At 37.2% G+C, this 21,316-nt stretch overlaps 1 protein-coding gene across 13 annotated transcripts in view; it reads left to right on the plus strand.

Annotated features, from left to right (window-relative positions):
- NEB (nebulin) overlaps positions 1 to 21,316 on the plus strand; it is a 117,020-nt gene that overhangs the window by 67,596 nt on the left and 28,108 nt on the right. For 12 of the 13 annotated variants that reach the window (XM_084264242.1, XM_084264252.1, XM_084264248.1 and 9 more), the window contains 32 exons: positions 659 to 856; positions 1,011 to 1,115; positions 1,706 to 1,810; positions 1,930 to 2,034; positions 2,432 to 2,539; positions 3,215 to 3,328; positions 3,788 to 3,985; positions 4,636 to 4,740; positions 5,453 to 5,557; positions 5,866 to 5,973; positions 6,258 to 6,365; positions 7,040 to 7,147; positions 7,783 to 7,887; positions 7,977 to 8,081; positions 8,274 to 8,372; positions 8,583 to 8,693; positions 8,864 to 8,968; positions 9,655 to 9,759; positions 10,196 to 10,300; positions 11,401 to 11,505; positions 11,805 to 11,909; positions 12,420 to 12,524; positions 12,859 to 12,963; positions 15,261 to 15,365; positions 17,136 to 17,240; positions 17,368 to 17,475; positions 18,671 to 18,775; positions 19,380 to 19,484; positions 19,600 to 19,704; positions 20,272 to 20,376; positions 20,492 to 20,602; positions 21,084 to 21,194. In XM_084264242.1, coding sequence (XP_084120368.1) covers positions 659 to 856; positions 1,011 to 1,115; positions 1,706 to 1,810; positions 1,930 to 2,034; positions 2,432 to 2,539; positions 3,215 to 3,328; positions 3,788 to 3,985; positions 4,636 to 4,740; positions 5,453 to 5,557; positions 5,866 to 5,973; positions 6,258 to 6,365; positions 7,040 to 7,147; positions 7,783 to 7,887; positions 7,977 to 8,081; positions 8,274 to 8,372; positions 8,583 to 8,693; positions 8,864 to 8,968; positions 9,655 to 9,759; positions 10,196 to 10,300; positions 11,401 to 11,505; positions 11,805 to 11,909; positions 12,420 to 12,524; positions 12,859 to 12,963; positions 15,261 to 15,365; positions 17,136 to 17,240; positions 17,368 to 17,475; positions 18,671 to 18,775; positions 19,380 to 19,484; positions 19,600 to 19,704; positions 20,272 to 20,376; positions 20,492 to 20,602; positions 21,084 to 21,194 — 3,582 coding nt within the window. Of the gene's footprint in view, positions 1 to 658; positions 857 to 1,010; positions 1,116 to 1,705; positions 1,811 to 1,929; positions 2,035 to 2,431; positions 2,540 to 3,214; positions 3,329 to 3,787; positions 3,986 to 4,635; positions 4,741 to 5,452; positions 5,558 to 5,865; positions 5,974 to 6,257; positions 6,366 to 7,039; positions 7,148 to 7,782; positions 7,888 to 7,976; positions 8,082 to 8,273; positions 8,373 to 8,582; positions 8,694 to 8,863; positions 8,969 to 9,654; positions 9,760 to 10,195; positions 10,301 to 11,400; positions 11,506 to 11,804; positions 11,910 to 12,419; positions 12,525 to 12,858; positions 12,964 to 14,517; positions 14,623 to 15,260; positions 15,366 to 17,135; positions 17,241 to 17,367; positions 17,476 to 18,670; positions 18,776 to 19,379; positions 19,485 to 19,599; positions 19,705 to 20,271; positions 20,377 to 20,491; positions 20,603 to 21,083; positions 21,195 to 21,316 lie in introns of all 13 variants that reach the window. The other variant, XM_084264247.1, reaches the window with a different exon arrangement.

Below are 21,316 nucleotides of genomic sequence, written 5' to 3' on the forward strand. Positions count from 1 at the left end.
GTCGTTAAAAGTGTTTTCAGCATGTTTTCTGCATGGTTATTTTGAATGTGGGTTGAATAATTGGACTTGAAGTGATTTAGGAGATTAAGAAGATACTTCTTTATCTATTAGACATGCTAGAATAGGGTAAAAAAACTTTCTATTTAAGTATCTGAGCAGTAAGAAATAGCACATGATTTAGGAAATTTTTGCTTTGCCAAGAAAAAGAGAAGTTATTTTGAATTGAAATAGGAATTTAAGAACTGGAAAAGTAAATGCATGTTGGGTGTTTTGTTATTGTCACTACTGCACTTGCAGAGCACAAAACCAGTATGACCCCAAGTGTTCTGTCTTCATGCTGACAAGGAGGTTTAACTAGATTAGAAACATATTGGTAGCACATGACCATTTTTATCTTGAAGTCTTTGTTGATTTTCTCACTAGCTGTTAAATCAGCAAGTGAAGAAGGTTCTTCCTGTCCTTCTAGAACCTTGTTAGAATAAATGATGATTAATACGAAAGTTAAGATTTCATCTCGTTGAATCCAATGGGAGTTTAGCCACTAAATTCAGAAAGCATGTCTCAGATTATGCTATAACCTGTAGTCTGTTAGATTCAAAATTATGCAGAAAACCACTATTCTTTCTTCTTGCCCTTTCCCCCAATCTTTCCTTTTTAGTTGGCATACAGGAAAAATTATGAAGACACGAAGGCAAATGTCCATATTCCAAGTGACATGATGAATCACGTGCTAGCCAAGAAGTGCCAGTATATCCTCAGTGATCTTGAATACAGAACATACCTCCATCAGTGGAATTGTTCACCTGAAGAAAATGATGTCATTCAAGCCAGGAAAGCCCAGGAAATTCTGAGTGATGTATGTGTTTCATTTATTTTTTGGATGACTTAGTCACCTTTCATGTAATAGTTTTCAATTCAAGATATTAAATATAGAGAAAAAATATCAAATTCTTTCTTCAAGCAAAGAGAAGATTTCTTCCTAGTTTATTAGTCTGTTCTCTTCTATATAGGTGGTGTATAAAGATGACTTGAATTGGCTGAAAGGACTTGGATGTTATGTCTGGGATACTCCACAAATCCTGCATGCTAAAAAATCATATGACCTCCAGAGCCAAGTAAGCAAGTTTTCCTCAAATAAGTACATATCTGTAAGGTTTTTTCTTCTGTTTATGATTCACTGGAACTGACACCTGTGCTAGTGCAGAGCAGAATGAAGTCATTCCTACTACATCAGGAAGAGTTTGTTCAGATTGTTAAAATACACTCTTTCAGTTTTGTCTGTAGACAGGTGATCATTTTTGTTACTGAAGGAGCTGAAAGCTGAGGAGAACAGAAGGGTGGCAGGGTTGTGGTTTTTAACAGTAAGAAGATAACACTGTCTTTCACTATTGCCACCCTTGCACAACATACCTCACTGACATGATTATAGTGTGATCTTTCAGTGAGAAGACAGCATCTCTTGCCTTGCTGATTGTACTTGAGCCTATGAGCTGCTGTAGAGTGGTGTGCAATTTCCATTGTTTGTTATATATATATATACTGGCTATATATTAAATATTTCTTTTATATGGCCTGTCTCTTTCACAGTTGGTTTTAACTGTAATCCTTGGCTTCAGTTCCCTGAACTCATTTTAAGTGGAAGATGGGAGGGAATTTCTTGGTCATTTTCAGCATTAATTTGTTTTGTTTTGGTTTGTTTCCTTAGATAAAATACACAGCTGCAGGAAAAGAGAATTTTCAGAACTTTGGTGTTGTTACTGACACACCTGTCTATGTGACTGCGGTGCAGAGCGGTGCAAACGCTAGTGAGGTGAGTGTCCCACTTGTTCCACTCAGGCTTTACCCCCTGCTCCTTCAAGCACTGAAACCAGTTAACTAAATGAGTCTTTCCCTGAAACAAGTAAACTAGATCCGTCTTTCCTCTCGCAGGTGAAATACAAGCAGGAGTACCACAAAACTAAGGACAAGTACACAACTGTGACTGAAACAGTGGATTCTGAAAGAGTTCAAAATTTGAAGCATCTCTTTAGCAATGTGAGTGTTTCTACACATTATTTCTTTTCTCAGAAGGTGGTACTATGTTGGGCTGTTACTTTATTTAGTTTGTTCACTCTGTTTGAAGATAAACTTCCAAGCATGGAGCTTATCAAAGGCACTAATAACCCTCTGCATTGCTTAAGCATGGGGAAGATGCGGTATTTCAGGCAGAGGGCATATTTCCTAGCTGTAGTTCCAGTCTTGTCAAAATACATATATTAATAAATGAATTCCCTGAAGAAAATTGCACCTTAACAAAATTAAGACCTTGTATAAGAATGGACATCTTGATATTAATTTATATATACAGTGTAAAAAAGAAGGGCTTTGGATTTCTGTTGGTCCTTGGTCATTGAGAGTTTTTCCACTCACAGAAACTTCTGTTTCCCCACAGAATCTCTACAAGGAAGCATGGGATAAAGTGAAAGCTACTGGCTATATACTGCCCTCTGATGCTGTATCCCTCGCAAGAGCAAAAGAACTGAAGCATAATGCTAGTATTGTAAGTCAATGAAATACTTTCTGGTTTTAATCAGGTCATCAAGTATATCCTTTGTGCCTTGAATATACTATAGATATAGCAAAGGCTTTTTTAAAATTACCTTGTATTTGTAATTTAGATATGATATGTATCTGTAGATAATCAGTTTTCTGTGATCATCATTTGTATAACATAGTTCTTTGCTGCTTCTTTTCATGGAAAAAAAGAAAGTCACTTTTTATAGTAATAGAAACTGTTTCTTGAACATGTATGGTTAGGTCTTATTTTAGCCTAAATTGCATAAGCACCCAGGTCAGAAAAACACCAAATGTCTTTAAATGATGCTTTACCAAGTATAGAAGAACATGATCTTACCCTTTACCAATTGAGGATTATGAGAGATCACACTCTTTATATGGATATCTTTAGATAAAAGAGCTGGAACAATAAATAATGACTTATTCTACTCATGTTTATTTTTAAAGTCTACTAGTTGGCTGTTGTTATTTTACGTGATAGTTATGATAGGCTTTTTTTTGCCATATAAAATAAATTAGAAAACCCAGATCCTGCTTTAAAGGCTTTCTCTGCTTGTTGGACTCAACTAAGTAGTTTGCTTAGTGATGAATTCTGTTCCAAAAATACCACTGACTCATTGGAGTGAGTTATTTGTTGCTTTTCTTTGCATCTGCTTAGGTAAAATACCGAGAAGAATATGACAAGTTTAAAGCACTGTACACGTTACCCAGAGGTGTTGAGGATGATCCCAATACAGCAAGGTGCCTCAGAGTGGGAAAGCTTAATATTGATGTAAGTGTTGTTTTCTGATACATGTTTTCCTGATAAAACCTACGTCTCTCAGAGGAAGCTACTCAAAGCATCCACGTGCCTGCACTCAGCTGTCACCTTTGCACATGCATTTGGCTAAATTTTACAATACACCTACAACTGTCTTTTCAAACTTTACATTTCCTGCATGGCTAAACCTTTGCTGCAGTGTGTTTATGTATAAAACAGAGCACTACGTAGTTCACCTCCTTTTAACACGCGAGTTCAATGAAAATTTGACAAATCATATTCTATCACCCTTGTTAAGGGTTCTTCAAATTATTTTTGGAGCAGGCAAGATGTAAATTTTAGTCATAGCCAGAATGATTGCTGTCCTACTAACAGTTCATTGAAACAACAATGATTTAGCTTTGCATTTATCAGCAGGTAATGCTTTAGACTATTTGTCAGCATTATTAATGTACTGCTTTAACACTGCAGCGTCTGTACAAGGAAGTCTATGAGAAGAATAAAGCCAAAGTCCACATTATCCCAGACATGGTAGACATAATTTCTGCTAAGGATGCACAGAAGAAGATCAGTGAAATTGATTACCGCACACACCTCCACGAATGGATCTGCCTGCCAGACCTTCAAATCAATGCCCATGTTCGGAAAGTAACCGATCAACTCAGTGATGTAAGTTCACAAATCATGTGTTTGGGGCTCCCTTTTGGAAAAGAATCATGTGTTTATGCTCTGTTAGAAGAAATTATTTGGCAAAAACTTCGTTGGAGCACTCTCAAGTTGCCATTTCAATTATGCACTGCTGAACAGCACCTGTACCGTGTTACTGGAACACTTGGCAGTAAGTGTGTAGTCGAGATGTGGCTTAGCCTGCATTATTCTAGTGTTACCAGTGTAGGCACTGAGTCATATCATTACAGCTCTACCAGTCACTTATTATTTGGTTGCATATGGTGTAGAATCTTCAGGAGCTTGAGAAAACCCAGGTGGTGTGAAGCTTCTCCACACTTGCCTTGCATAGGTCAGCCCTGGAGAAAGCCAGCAATCACACAGTAAATCATTGCCCAGTATGATATGCAAGTAGTTGGGCTTTTTCTAATCATTGGGTCTTTTTATTTACTGGCCAAACTGATGCAATGAAAAAGAAATGTTTAAATACCAGAAGGAGATTTTTAAATTTTCTAAAACTAAATTAATAAAATCCAAGTTCTGCAAACCTTACTTGCCATCGTTTGACAGTTGCGTTACAGGCTGGTTTAGCAACATGGGATTAGATTCTAGTGGAAATCTTACTAACTTGCTTGTTTGCTCTGATACCTTAGGTGGTATACAAGGATGATCTTAACTGGCTGAAGGGCATTGGCTGCTTTGTTTGGGACACTCCTGAAATTCTCCATGCCAAACATGCCTACGATCTTCGCAGTGATGTGAGTGGAGACACTGGTTTTGCTTCTTTGTGGGTTTTTTTTTTTTATCATGGCATGAAAAGGATAGGATAGCTTTCTTCTCCTCCAGATATAATCTGGAAAATGTTATATATCTTTCTCTACTGAAACACTCATTAAATAACCCTGTTTGGTTATTTAAACTTCAGTGCTCTGGATGTAGGTATTTATCAGGTTACATCCTATTCAGGGAAGCATTAAGCATGTGTTTAAATACTTGTCTTCTCAGAAAAACACTTAAAACAGTAAATCTTCATTCAGAAGCCTTGAAGCAAAGCAGGAATGGTAAAGAATTCATGTTAGAAAAATATATTTTGGTATTGATGATGTGATTTCTTTTTCTCCTCTCAAGATCTTATGACACATCCTTAGTTTGGAATTAGGCCATTAATATGGGAGAATGTGTGTCCCTTCATAAGTTCTGTATCAAAAGTATGTTTGATACTTATCATATGGTGCATATGCCTGTGCTACAAATGAGTGTTGATGTTTCCCAGTATTCCTCGAGAAAACTTAAACAACTTTTTTTATTTAATAAGGGCCATGTTCATTTACTCAGACATAATTTCAATACATATTCTTTTTAAATACTCCTCACTAATAGTTCAGGACTAAAATAAATAGTAAATATATAATAAATTCAGTGAACAATAACTAGCATTGCTAATTAGAGCTCTTGAATTTCTCTCTGCAGATTAAATACAAAGCTAAGGCAGAAAAAATGAAGAATGACTACACTGTGGTCACAGACACACCTGTCTATGTCCAGAATGTCCTCAGTGGCTTGAATTTAAGTGAAGTAAGTGCTTCTATCACCTTGCACCCCCAATATCACATATGCCATTACCTCACAAGCTCTAGAAATGCAACTTAATATTTCTTTAGTAATTTCATTTTCATAATTTAATCACTATGGGTTATCTATAACTCATTGCCTATGCCTACACTGAGATAGAACACCATAATTACGAAAATCATTAACTGCCTGAATCCAAGAATCTTTCATCCAGTTTTTTAGGAGAAATGCCTGTATGTATACAAACAATACAAACTGTGAGAGAACATCATAATTATGTGTCTCCTCTAATGACCTTTTCTTCTTCTCAGGCTGTTTATCGTGGTGAATACATGCACAATGTTAAAGGCAAAATGATTCCTACTGACAAAACAATAGATTTGGAGCGGGCATACCATGCAAACAAAATACAGAGTGAAGTGAGTATGAAACTTTTGGGTCCACAGAGTTCCTAATAGTCAGTAAGCAAATTCTTTAAAAGTTAATGCCTGTCTTTAGCTTTTTGGATAAAGCAGCTCAATTTCACTGCTCTGAAATGGAAGTGGGAAACTGTCCTCCTCTAAGCTACAGATATGCATTACAGTGCAGACATGGGCAAAATCATTTGCCAGTTGCAATCAAGAGATTTCCTGTGCCACTAATGAATACTCTCAAATATTACACATAGTTGTCACAAGTTCTCTCTTTCTCTCTTCTCTTGCAGAATTTGTATCGCTGGGCTGGTGTGAAAGCTCTACCAACTGGATACACCCTTCCCACTGATACCCCCAGCTTTCAGCATGCAAAACATATCCAGTACATTGGCAGTGATGTAAGTGGTGTACTGAGGCTTTGTACAGTCTAAGTTGGAAGGGAATATTTGATGCCCATCCTGTGTGAGCACACAACTGTTTGAAATGGAGTGGGGTAGTTCCAGGTGGATGCCTGAGCCAGGAACTGCAAGGGGATCCACTCAGGAGCTGCAGGAAACAAAGCCAAGGTTGGAGACAAGCTACTTGCAACCCAGGTCAAAGGCAAATCCAGAGACAGGGCTAGAGACAGGTTACACATACCATAGGGCTGATGTTCATTGAGGAGATGAGGACAGAGACATGACCTGACATCCCAGGTGTGGCTGACCAGCACCATTTAATTGTATTAGTGCTCTCAAGCCCCAACATTGATAATCTTTGCCATAACAGAATCTAAATGTTACCAAATCCCATAATTATCTGAAGCAGTTACTATCAAAATATAATTTTCATCAGGCAGATACAAATTTCTTATTAATTGCAGGAGAAATGTAAAGCATTATTAATCTTGAGCCACATGATAAATGCAAAAATATGATGATGTCTAATGTATTTAACTCTGACATGGTTAATTCTCACTTATTTCTAAAAAATGTCATTGTTTATACTGCATAAATTGCTGTCAGAACTGCAGTGTGACTAGTATCATGGTTGAATATTTCCATACATTGTTTTTCCTTTATCCCCTATGTAGCTAAAATACAAAGAAGCCTATGAACACATGAAAGCTAAAGGCTATACTCTGGGACCTAAAGATGTTGGGTTTGAAAACGTGAAGAAAGTGAATCAAGTCATTAATGAGGTACAGTATATATATGCATTTGTTTTCAGTTGTGCTCAAAACATGAATGGTGAGACTACATTGACTAGGAAGGTCGTAGGATCCCTGTTCTTTGTGGCTTTTAGGAGCAATTTACACAAATATCCATCATGAATATCAAGGGATTGCTGAGCCAGGCTTGGAGTTGGGCTTTAGGGATTTTTAAGGTTCTTGATAAATCTAACTTTCTGTAATCCTGTAAAAATGTTACCATAATATAAAATTAATTTCAGCATAATTTTGATAACTGATCTGCTGCCGCCTGACTGAAGTTGCATAGAAATCATAGTAGCTGTGTGAACTGCATTGGTCTCAATAGTTTCAGGTTTTATATATATGCACACACTTTTTTGGTCACTGGCTGGAATAGGACAGAAATTAAACGTACATGTTTGCATGTCTGTAGGATTAGAGTCTCAGATTCTCCTTGTATTAGAGATGGTGCTATCAAAACCAGATGTGGAAAATCTTTGCCTGGTTAGAAAGTGTGTTTGCTCCCTTTTCTCTGGCAGTTGTGCACTACCTAGCAGAAAACCTGCCTTTGAAGACTTACAGTCTGCCAAACAACTTGCCATTCTAAGTTTTTAACATCTAGATTGCTGTCTCCTTTGATACAGAGGTTGTACCGGGCAACGTACCACAAGTACAAGGACAAGATTCACACCACTCCAGACACACCAGAAATCCGTCAAGTCAGAGCAACGCAGGAGGCTGTCAGTGATGTATGTGTCTTTCTGACATAAAAACCAGAAGAGACTTACTAAAGTCAGCATGACCAGACATGTGAAATGCTGGGTTTTTTGTCTTTCAGCTGATCTACAAGACAGATTTCTTTAAGATGCAGGGACACCTGATTTCCTTGCCATACACTCCTCAGGTCTTACACTGCCGCTATGTTGGGGACATCACAAGTGATGTAAGCAACTTCAGTTAAGATACTTGGTGTTTGAATGCACTGGCCTAATACTTTTACACTGGAAGTTGAACTTGGCTTCTGTCATTTACATTCTATTCTGTAATAGAATAATTGCTTTGTAACTGTGCTTAGGGACTGATTAATGAAATTATCCTGAAAGTTAACTTCTGATTTTTTCTAATTGCCTCACAGAATAAATACAAAGAAGATCTGAAGTGGCTGAAGGGCTTGGGTTGCTTCCTGTATGACACTCCTGATATGGTCCGTGCTCGTCAGCTGCGTAAGCTTTGGGTAAGAATTTTCTTCTGAGAACAATGTAAACCAACAGTTGGTTTATTTACTTGCATGCTGTGTGCTTCCAGGGAGAACAAGTAGACATGAGAGTACCTGCTGCCATGCAGCCAGTTAATTGTTTCAAAGCACTGTTAGTTTGCACTGTAAAATCTTTCACTACCAAAACCAATAAAAACTTCTTAAGTAATACTGCTTTTCTTTTTACAGTCTAATTATATCTACACTGATACTGCCAAGAAGATGTGGCCTAAATGCAACGTGGTATTGGATACTCCTGGATACAGAGCAGTTCAGGAACTCAAAACCCATTTGAGTGAAGTAAGTTCTGTATTATTTCTGCACATCTTTGTTAGCTATAATTGTGCTCAGATTCTTTCACTCTTTTTTCTGAAATACATCAGATTTTACAATTTCTAAGTTGTGATTGTTCAGCTGCTAAATGAATATATATAATAGAAGAAATAATTCATGGACTTGTCTTTTTCCAGCTGGTTTACAGAGCTGCAGGCAAGGAGCTGAAGACAAAATACACTTCCATCCTTGATACACCTGACTTCTTAAGAGCCAAGCAAGGACAGAAAATACAGAGCCAGGTGAAAAAATTTGTACTGAAAAGATATATCAAGGGATCCCTCTTAATATAAAGAACACCAAAATCTTTCCAGGCCTTTTCAACATGGCTATGAATTTTCACATTGACCATGTGTCCATAGTGGACATTTTCAGCTTTGTCCATCTGAAACAGAACATTGAACCCTGGTACAGTCAGTTCATGTTCTCTGGAACTTTATTTATTGGAGGAATAAATACTTTTATCCGCCTACCTTTATTCATCACCATTTCTTTATTCAGGTAGTAGTAATCTGATCTATTAGCTACAAATTTTGTGGAATTTTTAATTTTTTATAAATTAAAGATACTCACCAGAGAAAAATAGACCTTAGGGATGCTTTTACCAAGAGATAGGTCTGTATTAATGTCCCATGCATTTGACTTCTTGCTTTGTGAGCATGTTACTGGCCGTTACAGAGTATCAGGAGTACTGATAGAGAGAGGTAAACTGAGGTAGTCTGGAAGAATCATATAATCATTCAGGTTGGATAAGACCTCCAAGATCATCTAGTCCAACCGCAAGAGGAAAGGGCACATTATGTTTTCCTGGGGTAAACTGTGTGGTTATGGTTCACCCATTGTGAATTTACAGGCATTTTTCAGAGAGATAAATAAAGTAAAGCTGACTTGAAATGTATATTTTCTGATTCTGTTCTTGTTGCTGCAGTACTTGTATGTGGAACTCGCCACAAAAGAAAGACCCCATCATCACGCTGGTAGTCAGACTCCAGCCTTTACACATGCTAGGCAAATCAAGGACATGGTCAGTGAGGTAAGAGATTGAGATATTTTTGGTTTGGTACCACTGCTCTGAACTGTTTATAAGTCTAATAGTGGCAGTGTTTTAGTGATAGCTCCAAGGCTCAATTCTGTTTGTCCTTCATTTAGTTGTATGTCTCATGCTTAAGCTCCACATTTCCTTTATAAGCTACATTAACTGAGCACACTTTTTTAGTATGTTTTAGTATTTTATGTGATACCTGTTTCTAAGTGTTTGTTTGCATGATTTGAGGTACACTGGCTGCAAAACCAAGAACATCTAGAAAGAGATGAACAGCTGTGCTTGTTTGCCAAAGTTTTGACAGAAGGGCTTTGCAAGAACAAGTTTATGCACTTAGTGTGGCACCCCTGGTCATTAATATAATACCAGATTTGCAAATGCTTCTAAGATTAAACATATAACTTTTCCCTTCTGCTGTCTCTCTCAGAAAAAGTATAAAACCCAGTATGAGAAGATGAAGGACAAATACACGCCTGTCCCTGACACTCCGATCTTGATCAGAGCTAAGAGAGCATACCTGAATGCCAGTGATGTATGTAGTCCATGAACACTTTCTTTGCTGCTTTTAATTAATTTCTTTATGAAAAGAGCAGAAAAAGGATCTGTGGGGAGGGAGCATGCAGAGCAGAGAATATCCAGTGGGGGTCATAAGTAGGTCATCCTACTTGCATGTATATTTCCATCTGATATTTGATTTTTAAGTTTTTATTTGATATGACTGTAATGCTTTTTTCATTTATTAGAATTAATTCTAATTTTTCATTGCGCTGAGGTGTGGTCTTACAATAAAGAAAAAAAATAGATGTAAAGTAATATGCTTAGACATGAAATCTCTGAAGAGTACAGACTGGAGTTTGATTGATACTGGAGCCAGGATAGAATACCTTTCATCAGATATTTTCATCTCAGTTTTCTGTTAGAAGTAAACTTGCACATCACTGAGAAGGCACTCATTTTTTTTAATTCAGAAGATGAGAGAGAAATATCTGATCTGCTGCTCAGATATCAGGTTATTAAGGGGAAATGGATTTTTCTTTCAAGCTTGGAATAGCGATATGTGATTTAAGGCAATGATTAAAAGTACTCTACTCCTTTGTGAGTTCTTTGCTATATATTTCAGGTTGCATGTTGTACTTTGAAAGAGTATTGGCTGGTCTGGGTTTAGTTCTAGCTACTTGTCTTACTGCTCACTTAAGAATGTTTTTTAAATACTGTAAAGGAGCATCCCAGTTCTTTCCACATCTGAATTTCTCCTCTGAGAAAGTCTTTCTCGAAAGACTGGTATGACCTTCTTGCTTTCTTCTAGATCAGGACACAAGAGACAGAATAAGTAATGCTAAAAGTGCCACTTTCACTGTTTTAGAGTGTAGTCCCGTGGTACATTGATTTTCTTCCGCAGTCAGAAAGTGAATAGAATGACCTTAGATATACCAAATCCTTTTCTCTCTAATTTCCACCAGATCCCAGTCAAGTTGCCATTGACTGTAGGCAATTGCAGCTTCTTAAAATTCCTCTAGACCTGCATTAGGATACAAGATATCATCCCTGGGTGTCATTCCTAAGAGGTAGGAAATGTAACTAAACTGATTCCTGACAGATAAATATGTTCTTTTATGTTACTTTTCTTACCAGTTGCGGTACAAAGAAACCTTTGAGACTACCAAGGGCAAGTACCACACTGTGAAAGATGCTTTGGATATTGTCTACCATCGAAAGGTCACCGATGATATTAGCAGTGTATGTATACAACATTTTCATTCCTAACTAGTGTTTGTCATTCAGTAACGTAAAATATGCCATTTATGATCTCGTTCTCTTTAAACATGTCAACTAATAAGAAAAACATGATTAGCATATTAACAACTTCTCTGGAAGATTGTGCTCTTGATTGCCTTTGCTGTTGCAAAGGTGAATGGAAGTAACTCTCATTTCTACTCTTAGTCCTGATGTTTCAGGAAAAGGAATGTCTTGAAACCACATGGTCTGGAGTATCCTGTTCTCAGACACTTTACTTCATTCTTCAATTCTCTTTGTAGGTGAAATATAAAGAAAATTATATGAGCCAATTAGGAATCTGGAGATCGATCCCAGACCGTCCGGACCATTTCCATCATCGTGCAGTCACGGATGCTATAAGTGATGTGAGTTCAAATAGTTTCTGTGTGGGGGATGCTGAAAGTGATAAGTAGGTTTCCAAAATTAAAACCCAGTCTTATTTCTGGAGAAAAAGAAGGCAGCTGAATACTTTTAAGTGATTTACACTTTAACCTGGCAGATCTGTGGAATGACAGCAAATCAGATGGATGAAATTGTAGCCCTTCTCCTTTCGAAATTAACAGTCTTAATTCATTGCAGTTGCATTTGCTTAGATTTGTTTGTTAACCCTAGAACAGCCCTTAATTGAATTTGTCAGTACAGATACAATAACCACTTAGTTGTACAAGAATAAATGGTTTTTAATTCACACAGGAACTCCAGTGGCTAATGATAGATCAGGTGTGCGAGCAATCAGAGTCCATCAGGAAAACATGAGTAACTAACTTATTTTATAATGGAAGAATAATTGATGTAGCTCCACTTGTGACACCTTGTGTCGATCAGCTGCCACTTGATGCTGCTTAAAGCTGAATTCTTTTGCTTCTGTTCTAAAGGTCAAATACAAGGAGGACCTGTCATGGCTCAGAGGCATTGGCTGTTACGCCTGGGATACTCCAAGTCTTGCTCTGGCAGAAAAGAATAAGGTGCTCTACAGTGGGGTAAGTAAAACAGTCTGATTTGTTGCTAACTTACAGTTTTTTAGTTTGCATAAAGTGTACGTGCAAAGATAGCAGCACCATAGTAATTCTACTGATTCTAAGTCTAGCTTTAAAATGAGGAAGACTTGTAATTTCCATTGCTTTCTTGCTGTGATGGTTTCATCCAGCAAACTACTAGATTTACAACTGTTTTTTCTTTGTAGGTGTGTTAAACACACACATGCAATAATTCTTCCATGGATTTGCTGGAGTTCAATCAAATGTTTTCATTGCCTTAGCCTTTTTTGGGGTGATGATGGGATTATTTTTGTCTTTGTGGTTTTGTTTCCTCTAGTGTAAGTACAAGGAGATGTTTGAGAAGACCAAGTCTCAATTCAATTATGTAGCCGACTCTCCAATTAACAGGCATTTTAAACATGCAACTCAGTTGATGGATGGGGTAAGTCTAAAGATTTCTGTGAAGTATCATACTGAAGGATTAAGTGTGTGTATGTTAATACCAAGTTGAAGGTTGATCTTCCTTAGGAAGTTGTAAATAAATCAGAATATAGTCAGACTGAAAGATATCTTAAGGTCAGAATAAAAGCAGGAAGGACTAGACTATAAGTACTGTCTGTCTGAGTATTAGGCGGCGCAGGTTTACAACACCTAAGAAGTGAAGACCTTACCCCTATTCCATTACTTTGTCATTGTGAAGAAACTTTGCTGATGGATAAATCAATGCTAACTTAAATAATGCTGCTTGCTTGGTAACACTGTCTGTTGGTTGTCATGGGGAAAAGGTGTAGAGAGAATCAGAATTGCTTTCCTGAAACTCTGAAAACCAAATTCATGAGTGGTAGGAAGATAGTGCTGTGTCTGAAGTTATCACAGCTCGGTTTCATTTCAGATATTTTGCCTTGGATTGTCCCCGTCTGCTACTTAGTTTATCTTCTGTAGTGCTAAAGAAACACTAAACACAGCATAATAGCAAAGAGGGTAGTGAATGTGCTTGTGTCTAAGATGGAAATCACCTGTGGAGATGCAGGGAGCAGTGCTGTGCACCTCTGGAGTGCCCACTGAAAAGCACTCTGTTCTGGGTAAATTCTGGTCATGGCACACCACACCAGACTGAGCCTAGTTGTTAAAGCAGCAGATCTTTTGACTTTCACATTGTGGGATTATATTCTCCCTCACCAGACACTATGTGGCATTGTTTCCCTGTCAGTAAATGTGTTATTGTATTATGTCCTCTCAGTAAGAAAAACTGTTTCACAATAGATACTGTTCCAGTACCATCACTATCATTTTGTACTCTATTCGATAAGCAGTTAAACAGGATTTGTTATGGAAGGTTGTTACTATCCAGTCTCCTTATTTTTTGGTAAAGCAAATAAGGAAAAAATTCTCATGATGAACATAAATAAGATTTTAGCAATGCTCCATACATTGAAATGAACTTGCCTAAGTGCCTTCTGTTGTAAGTGATGTGGGTTTGGAAGGGGGATTATAGTTTTCTGCTTACAAAATGTCTGATGATAATATGACATCATATTTTAACTTTGCATCTCATTGTGTTCTCTTCTTACTTAAGTCAAGAATTCAGTTCCATACAGAGTTACTTCTGCAGTTATTTTTATAGAATAGAAGAAAGTAAGGCATAAAATGGCTTATTGAAGAGTGGCAGAGGTAGAATACAGACTTCCAGAACTGGTAGACAAGTCTTCCAGTGCAAGTGTAGAAATGTATATTGTGTTTGGATATAAGTTTTCTCCATGTTTTTTTTTTTTATTTTAGTGGGGTTCTTTGTGTGGTTGGTTTTTGTTTGGTTTTTTTTTGGAGGGGTGGGGGGGTTCTTTGGGTTTTTGTGGTTTTTTAATATATTCTTATCTTTTGGATATGAACTTCAATCCCAGCCTTCCAACAGCCCCTGGCTTCAACGGTTAGAACTATGATCAATGTTGTGTCTTCACTCTCTTAATTTTTTTACACTGTATTATGCTATTCTGAGCAGAAATTATATAAAGCTGCCTATGAGAAGCTCAAAGATAGGTACAGCGTTATTGTGGATGATCCTAAGAACCTCCTGGCCAAGTGGGGGACTACCCTGAGCAGTCAGGTACTGTAGGAGCACTAGCCAGTGCTGCCAGAAAGTGCCTGGTTCACTCACAGCTACTCTGTGTGAAATGTCTGTAGCTGACAGCATCAGAGGTTCTACCTGTGATGTTGTGATGCTTTCAGTCAATCAGATGGTCTTTGTTTTGCCACCCAAAAAGAAGTGTGACTTTTTGAGTGAGCTCATCTCTACTGTATGTACTTTCAGATATTGTGCATCAATTGACATCAGCAATCTCATGCCTGCAGAAGTCATTGGAGATGTTATAAAAAATGCATGTTGTATCATGCATTTAGTTTTTATTACCTCTGTTAATGACCTTCACAGGCATTATCTTCTTGTTCATTACTTAAGCAAAAGTGATGTATTTGGCTTTTGAGTGCTCTCGCCTTCTCTTACAATTTGTTCTTATCTCTCAAAACAGTTTTTACAATTTCTTTAATGGGATAGTATGCAAATTTTTAATATAGACTCTTAACATTCTTAATTATATAGATGCAAGTTGTATGCACATCCGAATGAATACATATAGTACCTTGCCTAAATCTCTCCACTCTCCAAGTGTCTGGGATCTAGAGCTGAGCTGTTGTTTCTGGTGTTCATGAGTCTCTTTTGTGCTTCGTTGCCATTTGCATGAACAGATAGCATATAAATCCCTTGCCAAGATGCTCCTGCAACACGGATGTAATGAAATTCTGAGGCCAGATATGCTGACAGCACTCTACAACACATACTTATGGAGCCAGGTAATATGAAGAACTGCTGCAGTAGGAGACATTATATGTGCAAACATATATACAAATTAGCTGCTTGGACTTCTAATATTTAATGCTTGGGAGTTCTCTAAATTTCTACGTGGAGCAGACTCCAGAGTTTTGTCCCTGTGCTTAATGCTGGCTGTGATAAAATACTGTTTGAGAACAGAGTAACTGAAACAATATTTACTGTAACGTGGACTTAGCTCAGGCTGATCTTGCCTCCATTTTCTCCTTTCATTATAAATAATTGTTATATGTACATCTATTAAATATTTCACATAGATAATGTCCTGGTTTCGGTCAGGATGGAGTTAACTTCTTTTGTAGCAGCGCAAACATAAAGCACAATTGTCCATACATTTAAGATATCCAATGTTAGCTCTTCCTGATATTTCCTAACCAAATTCTCATCCTGCCACCATTTCCCTTACTTAGTACAAACATGATGAAGTAATTTGGTGAGTTGATTACATTTACTTTTACCTGCCATTCTGCCTGAGAATGGTATCAGACTGTGCCTAGACACAGAACAGAGTCATGTCTCACTTCTCAGTGCTCTTAGAAATGGTCTAGGTGCACAGCTCTGTAGTAAATCCTGTTTTCATCACTTGCTGACCTTGCTTACCAGCAAAGCAGCTGCCACACAGTCACACAGCAGAGTTTACTCAATAAAAATACTTTTTCCATTTGCCAGTTCTCATAAGAATCAGAAGGTAGAAAGTGTGATTCACCTACCTGTTCCTACAGAATAAAAAGCCTGAGACATTTATACCTCCAATGATGTAAAAGGAAGCCTGTAATGACTCTGAAGTTATTATATAGAATTAATTTTATATATTCTGCCTTCATTCAGTCTGGATTCCAGCATATATATTTTGGTTGTACCAGGTGGATGAAAATGTGGCTTATTAAATAACTGATACATATTTATTTCTGCTCAAAATCACAGCTGCTAGCAGTAACCTTACTCTTTTCGATGGTAAAAATGATCCCTGACTGGGCCAGGTGAAACCAGCATATAACATTCAAACTGTGAACTGGAAATGCAAGAGGAGAAAACATTCACATGAGAGGGAGGAGTGTTCTTCTTTGTAACTATTAGCACAGTTAATAAAATTCTTCAGTAATAAGCTACTGAAAGTCTTTATTAGACATTTTTGTTCAATTTATCCATGAATTTCTATTATTTCATTAAAAACACCTTACAGGTAAGTTTGATTATGTTTGAAGCAAAAAATACCACTCTGTGTGATCTGCATGTTCATCTGAGTTCAGTGCATGTTATGAGTTGTTGTTTGTATATAATTTTTTATGTTTTGTCTGTCATAGTGCTGTTTCAAAAGCATGATTTTCTTTTCATTCTGCTATCAAAGCCTTTAAAATAGCTTGGCATTATGATATATGCAGTGGATGTTTTTATCTTCTACTGTGCAAGATGGTTTATCTTTCTCTTCAATTGATGGATATGTAAAAATGAGATACTGTCTAGTTAATGAATTTTAAAAGTCTCTGGCTGAGATTGCTCAATCTTGGAGATTTAGGGTAAAAGTGGAGCTTTTCCACTTAGTGAAATAAATAAGAAATTAGTCAAGCAAATAGATAAGGGGCCTTTGGGCAGACAAGGGGATTGCAGCATGTCTGGCTTTCATTGGCTTTGGTGGAAGGATTCTGCAAGTTTATGTGTGAATATAAACGTATCTCCTGAGGGTGTTTTGGCTTGGGTTGTGTGGTTAACATACTCTCTTCCCCAATCACCAGGTCGAATACAAAAAGGACTATGAAAAGAAGAAGGACAAGTATACCACAGTTGTGGATACTCCAGAACACTTAAGGACTACAAAAGTCAACAAACAGATTAGTGATGTAAGTGTGGTGAACCCCTTTCCAGCTCCTTCTCTGAATGCTGACCTTTGGGGTGTGATCAGTGGGCCTGTTGTACTGTGTTTCTCCCTGCCAAGAAATAATATTATCTGTATTTTTTTATCATCAGATTATTTATAAGTTGGAGTATAACAAAGCCAAGCCTAAGGGCTATACTACGATCCATGACACACCCATGTTACTCCATGTACGCAAGGTCAAGGACAGAATAAGTGATGTAAGTAAATGATCCTTGTCTGTGGTATCAAAATGACACATAATTAACTTTTTGCTTTGATATACAATACTTTTAACTCCTATGTAAGCCCCGGTTTCTTGTTGTAGGTAGTTGAGCTGGTTTGTGTGTAAAACTCTGTATGTACTTAGTGCTCTTTTAAAAAACACAGTAGAGTGTAAAAGAATTCAAGAAGTTTTTTCTTGTAACGTTCTTCTGTAGCTCTTGGAACAGTTTTCCTGGGGAAGAGCAGCCTTCAAAATTAATAAAAGCTGTGAACTGGAGCTGGTACCTAGTTAATGCATGCATCTGGGGAGTTTGTTTCTGGGTTTTCTTACCCTACTGGCTAGTGGCTTTTGTGGAGCCTTCATTAGGGTGCTTGGTACACTACTGTCTTTATTCATTTCCTCTGTGAATGTTGCAAACATGTAAGGTAAATATTCTTATCTAAAATAAATATGTGTTTTAATTATGGGGCAATAGAAGGGTAAGAAGAAGAGAAAGAAAGGAAGTTATCATAGGATTTGGGAGTCCTGGTCCTAATTTCTCCCCCCACCCTAGGCTTTCTCAGACCGTAGATATACATAAATAGAGAATACCAGCACACCTGCAAGTCATACAGTACTGTGAGAATAAATCCTGTGAAAGTTATTCAGATGCTACAGGGATTATCTATACAGTGAATCAATCTAGGAGGGAAAAATCATATTACACAGGTACTAACATGGATCATAAGAGACAAAGGTGTTCAAAAGTGATCTGTGAATTGAAGCAACATTTTTCTGGTTCCAAACTGAGTGCTGATCTTGAGATCGTATAAAGGAGATTTTGGAAAGCATTGAATGTGCCTGTTTGAAGATAAGTTTATGTAAAGCTTTTCTATTGGGTGGAAAAACTAGAAACAGGCAGAATTATTGTTCATATTGTTCATATGTAGGTTTAGTGAAATCTTAGCCTGTGCTTCGTGGTGAGTTATACCTGCTGCGTTTTCTAGTCCAAGAGAACTGCTGCTGAAGAGGACCCTTCTTTCAGGCAGATGTTTGATACCAGGTCATACTGATACAACTTCTCACTCTTCTGTTAAGATTTTCTCTGGACAGGAGCAATTTTTAATACAGTGTTTTTCATATTTTGATGCTTTTCCTTTTTGACAATGCTATTAACTTTGTAAACATTTTTTATGTTTGTCTTTCTTTAGCTGAAATACAAAGAAGTGTATGAGAGGAACAAATCTCACTGCAATGTCATAGCAGATTCTGTTCATATTAAGACTCCAAGGCATGCTTACAAGCTAAACAGCAACGTGAGTTCAGTTTTACTGATACTTGAATTCTCTTATGGACAATGTCTGGGACTGGAAATGGAGGCCACAAGAAATTATTTCTAGGCCCACTGAAATTTTTTGAGCTTGGACATTGTTTCTAATTCTTATAATGCTTGGATAAAATGTAATTAAATTTATTTCATGCCAAAGTGCTTGCTCTTGCAAGTTGTCCTTGAGGTCATTTGAGGTGTCCTTGTATGTCACACAACTACAGATACATAACTGTCCCAGAAATTCTCTTGTGATGATGTTCTTGTAGACAAAGCAAGCTCTCTCCTGTGTTTTCTATTATTGGTGGCCCTACATCCACTACAGTAGGCAAGGAATGGAAAGCACTTAAGTTCTTCAAAGTCAAGACATGTTTCAGTCATTCCTTTCTCCACCCAGCAGTAGAAGAACTAGAGATGGGCTTCCACTGGTTGTCCATGATTCAGAGGAAAGCTCTGGTCTGATGTAGATGCACTTTCTTACCTCTTCTCTCTTTAATACACAGCAAAAGATAATTGCATCTGTAAGAATGTCATGTCAAATGCACAACTTCCAATTCACTTTGTTTTTTTTCTTCTTGTTTCACTACAAACAGCTGGATTATAAGAAGAAATATGAAGCAGCCAAAGCTCATTGGCACTGGATTGCTGATAGGCCTGACTTTGTTCAAGCAGCCAAGTCGTCTCTGCAACAGAGTGATGTAAAACAATCAGAACAAACTCAATACTCCCTTTCCCCACATCTCTCATCTTCAGAATAATTACCAAAAAGAGTAGATTTGAGACACTCTCATCTTTTATTGTTTCTTCCTGCAGTATGAATACAAACTGGACCGGGAGTTCCTAAAGGGATGCAAACTCTCTGTCACAGATGATAAAAACACAGTATTGGCTTTAAATAATGCCATCTTGGCCAGTGATGTAAGTACTTGAACACTCACTTCTCTGTTCTACTATAACCTTACGTTCTACATAAACTACTACAAATACGATTGTGTTCAGAATGAACCTTTGAAAAGCTGTTTTCAGACTCACTTCATTATTGGATTTGGCTTTAATATTTCATTCAAATTGGAAAAATCTGACTAAATTTGGTCCTGTAAATGTCACTGACCTCATTTCTGGATTAAATGAATATTCAAAATTAATAGTGCCTGAACACTCTAGACCTTTGGTGCATCTCTGCATCCTTTCTATTGAAATGAAAATATTTTCTGGAGAAAACAGAGAAAGTACTTTAGGTATAATTTCTGCATTACAGAAAGTATCTTTAATAATTACTAATGATTTATTCAGTATATTGATAAAATGCCAAGAGAGAACTCTATGGATATATAGACTGGAATGAATTTATTGTGGAAAACATTAAAACATAGGATTGTCTGCAAACTTTTTACTAAGAAGCTGTCAGAACTACAGTAATGTCTTGTTAAATTGCCACAAGTCAAGACACACATTACTGAAAGCTATTTCTTTTCTTCCTGCTAGATAAAATACAAAGAGAAGCACAACAAAGCTCGAGGAACATACCATGTGGTTCCAGATACCCCTCAGATCCTTCTGGCTAAGAATGTCAGCTCTCTTGTATCTGAGGTAAAACATTGGGCAGTTACTTATCCATGTTAACTCCATCCCTGTAATATTGCAGGGACAGGGGACATGGGCCTTGTGTTGCAGGTTTTTACCTGGTTTTATGCTGTGCTTTCAGAACAAGTACAAAGCTCATAGCAAAAAGCAGCTTCCACATGGGTCTTACACAACCCTGCCAGAGAGACTAGACACTGCTCATGTGAAAGATGTGACCAAGAACATCAGTGAGGTAAGTAACCACTGCGATAACGATTTATGGTGAGATGATTACCTGCTGCCTCTAATTGATTAGACTATTGCATGTTTTAGTATACATCCACCACATTTAGACTCATCATAAAATGCCCAAGGAGTCAGAAGAGATTAATTCTTACCAGAATCAGACTTTAACAAAGAACTAAACACGTTTTATTAGGAACAAGTTGAATATTCTGGAGAAAATTGACAGGCTGATGTGCTAACAGGTACCCTGAATTGAGATTTTGTTTTTCATAGAAAACAGTTTAAATACAAATTATTATCTCCAAATGGGAAACTTTTGTAATCTAAAGTGCAAGTGATGATGAGCAAGCTGGGGACCTACATTTTGAGACTGAGTAGACTGCATTTTATCTGTTTTAGCAATTTCAGTGAGCTTATTTCCAAGTTTCTGTAGCATTTACCTCAGTGTGAAATTAAAAACCACTTATGGCCCTTTTTGCTCTTTACAGACAAACTATAAAAAGAAATTCGTGAAGGAGAAAGGCAAGTCTAATTACTCTATCATGTTGGAGCCTCCTGAAGTGAAACATGCTATGGAAGTTGCTAAAAAACAGAGTACAGTAAGTTTGGCTTCTGTTTTCTATTCCTTGGGAAATTAATTCTTTTAAAATCCCCTGTGCTGTCCAGCAACATTGCTGTGTCCTTATTAGCTATGTTCCTCATCAACAAACCTCATTAATTG

Source organism: Gallinula chloropus (assembly GCF_964237585.1).
Source record: "Gallinula chloropus genome assembly, chromosome: 5".
NCBI classification, from domain to species: Eukaryota; Metazoa; Chordata; class Aves; order Gruiformes; family Rallidae; genus Gallinula; species Gallinula chloropus.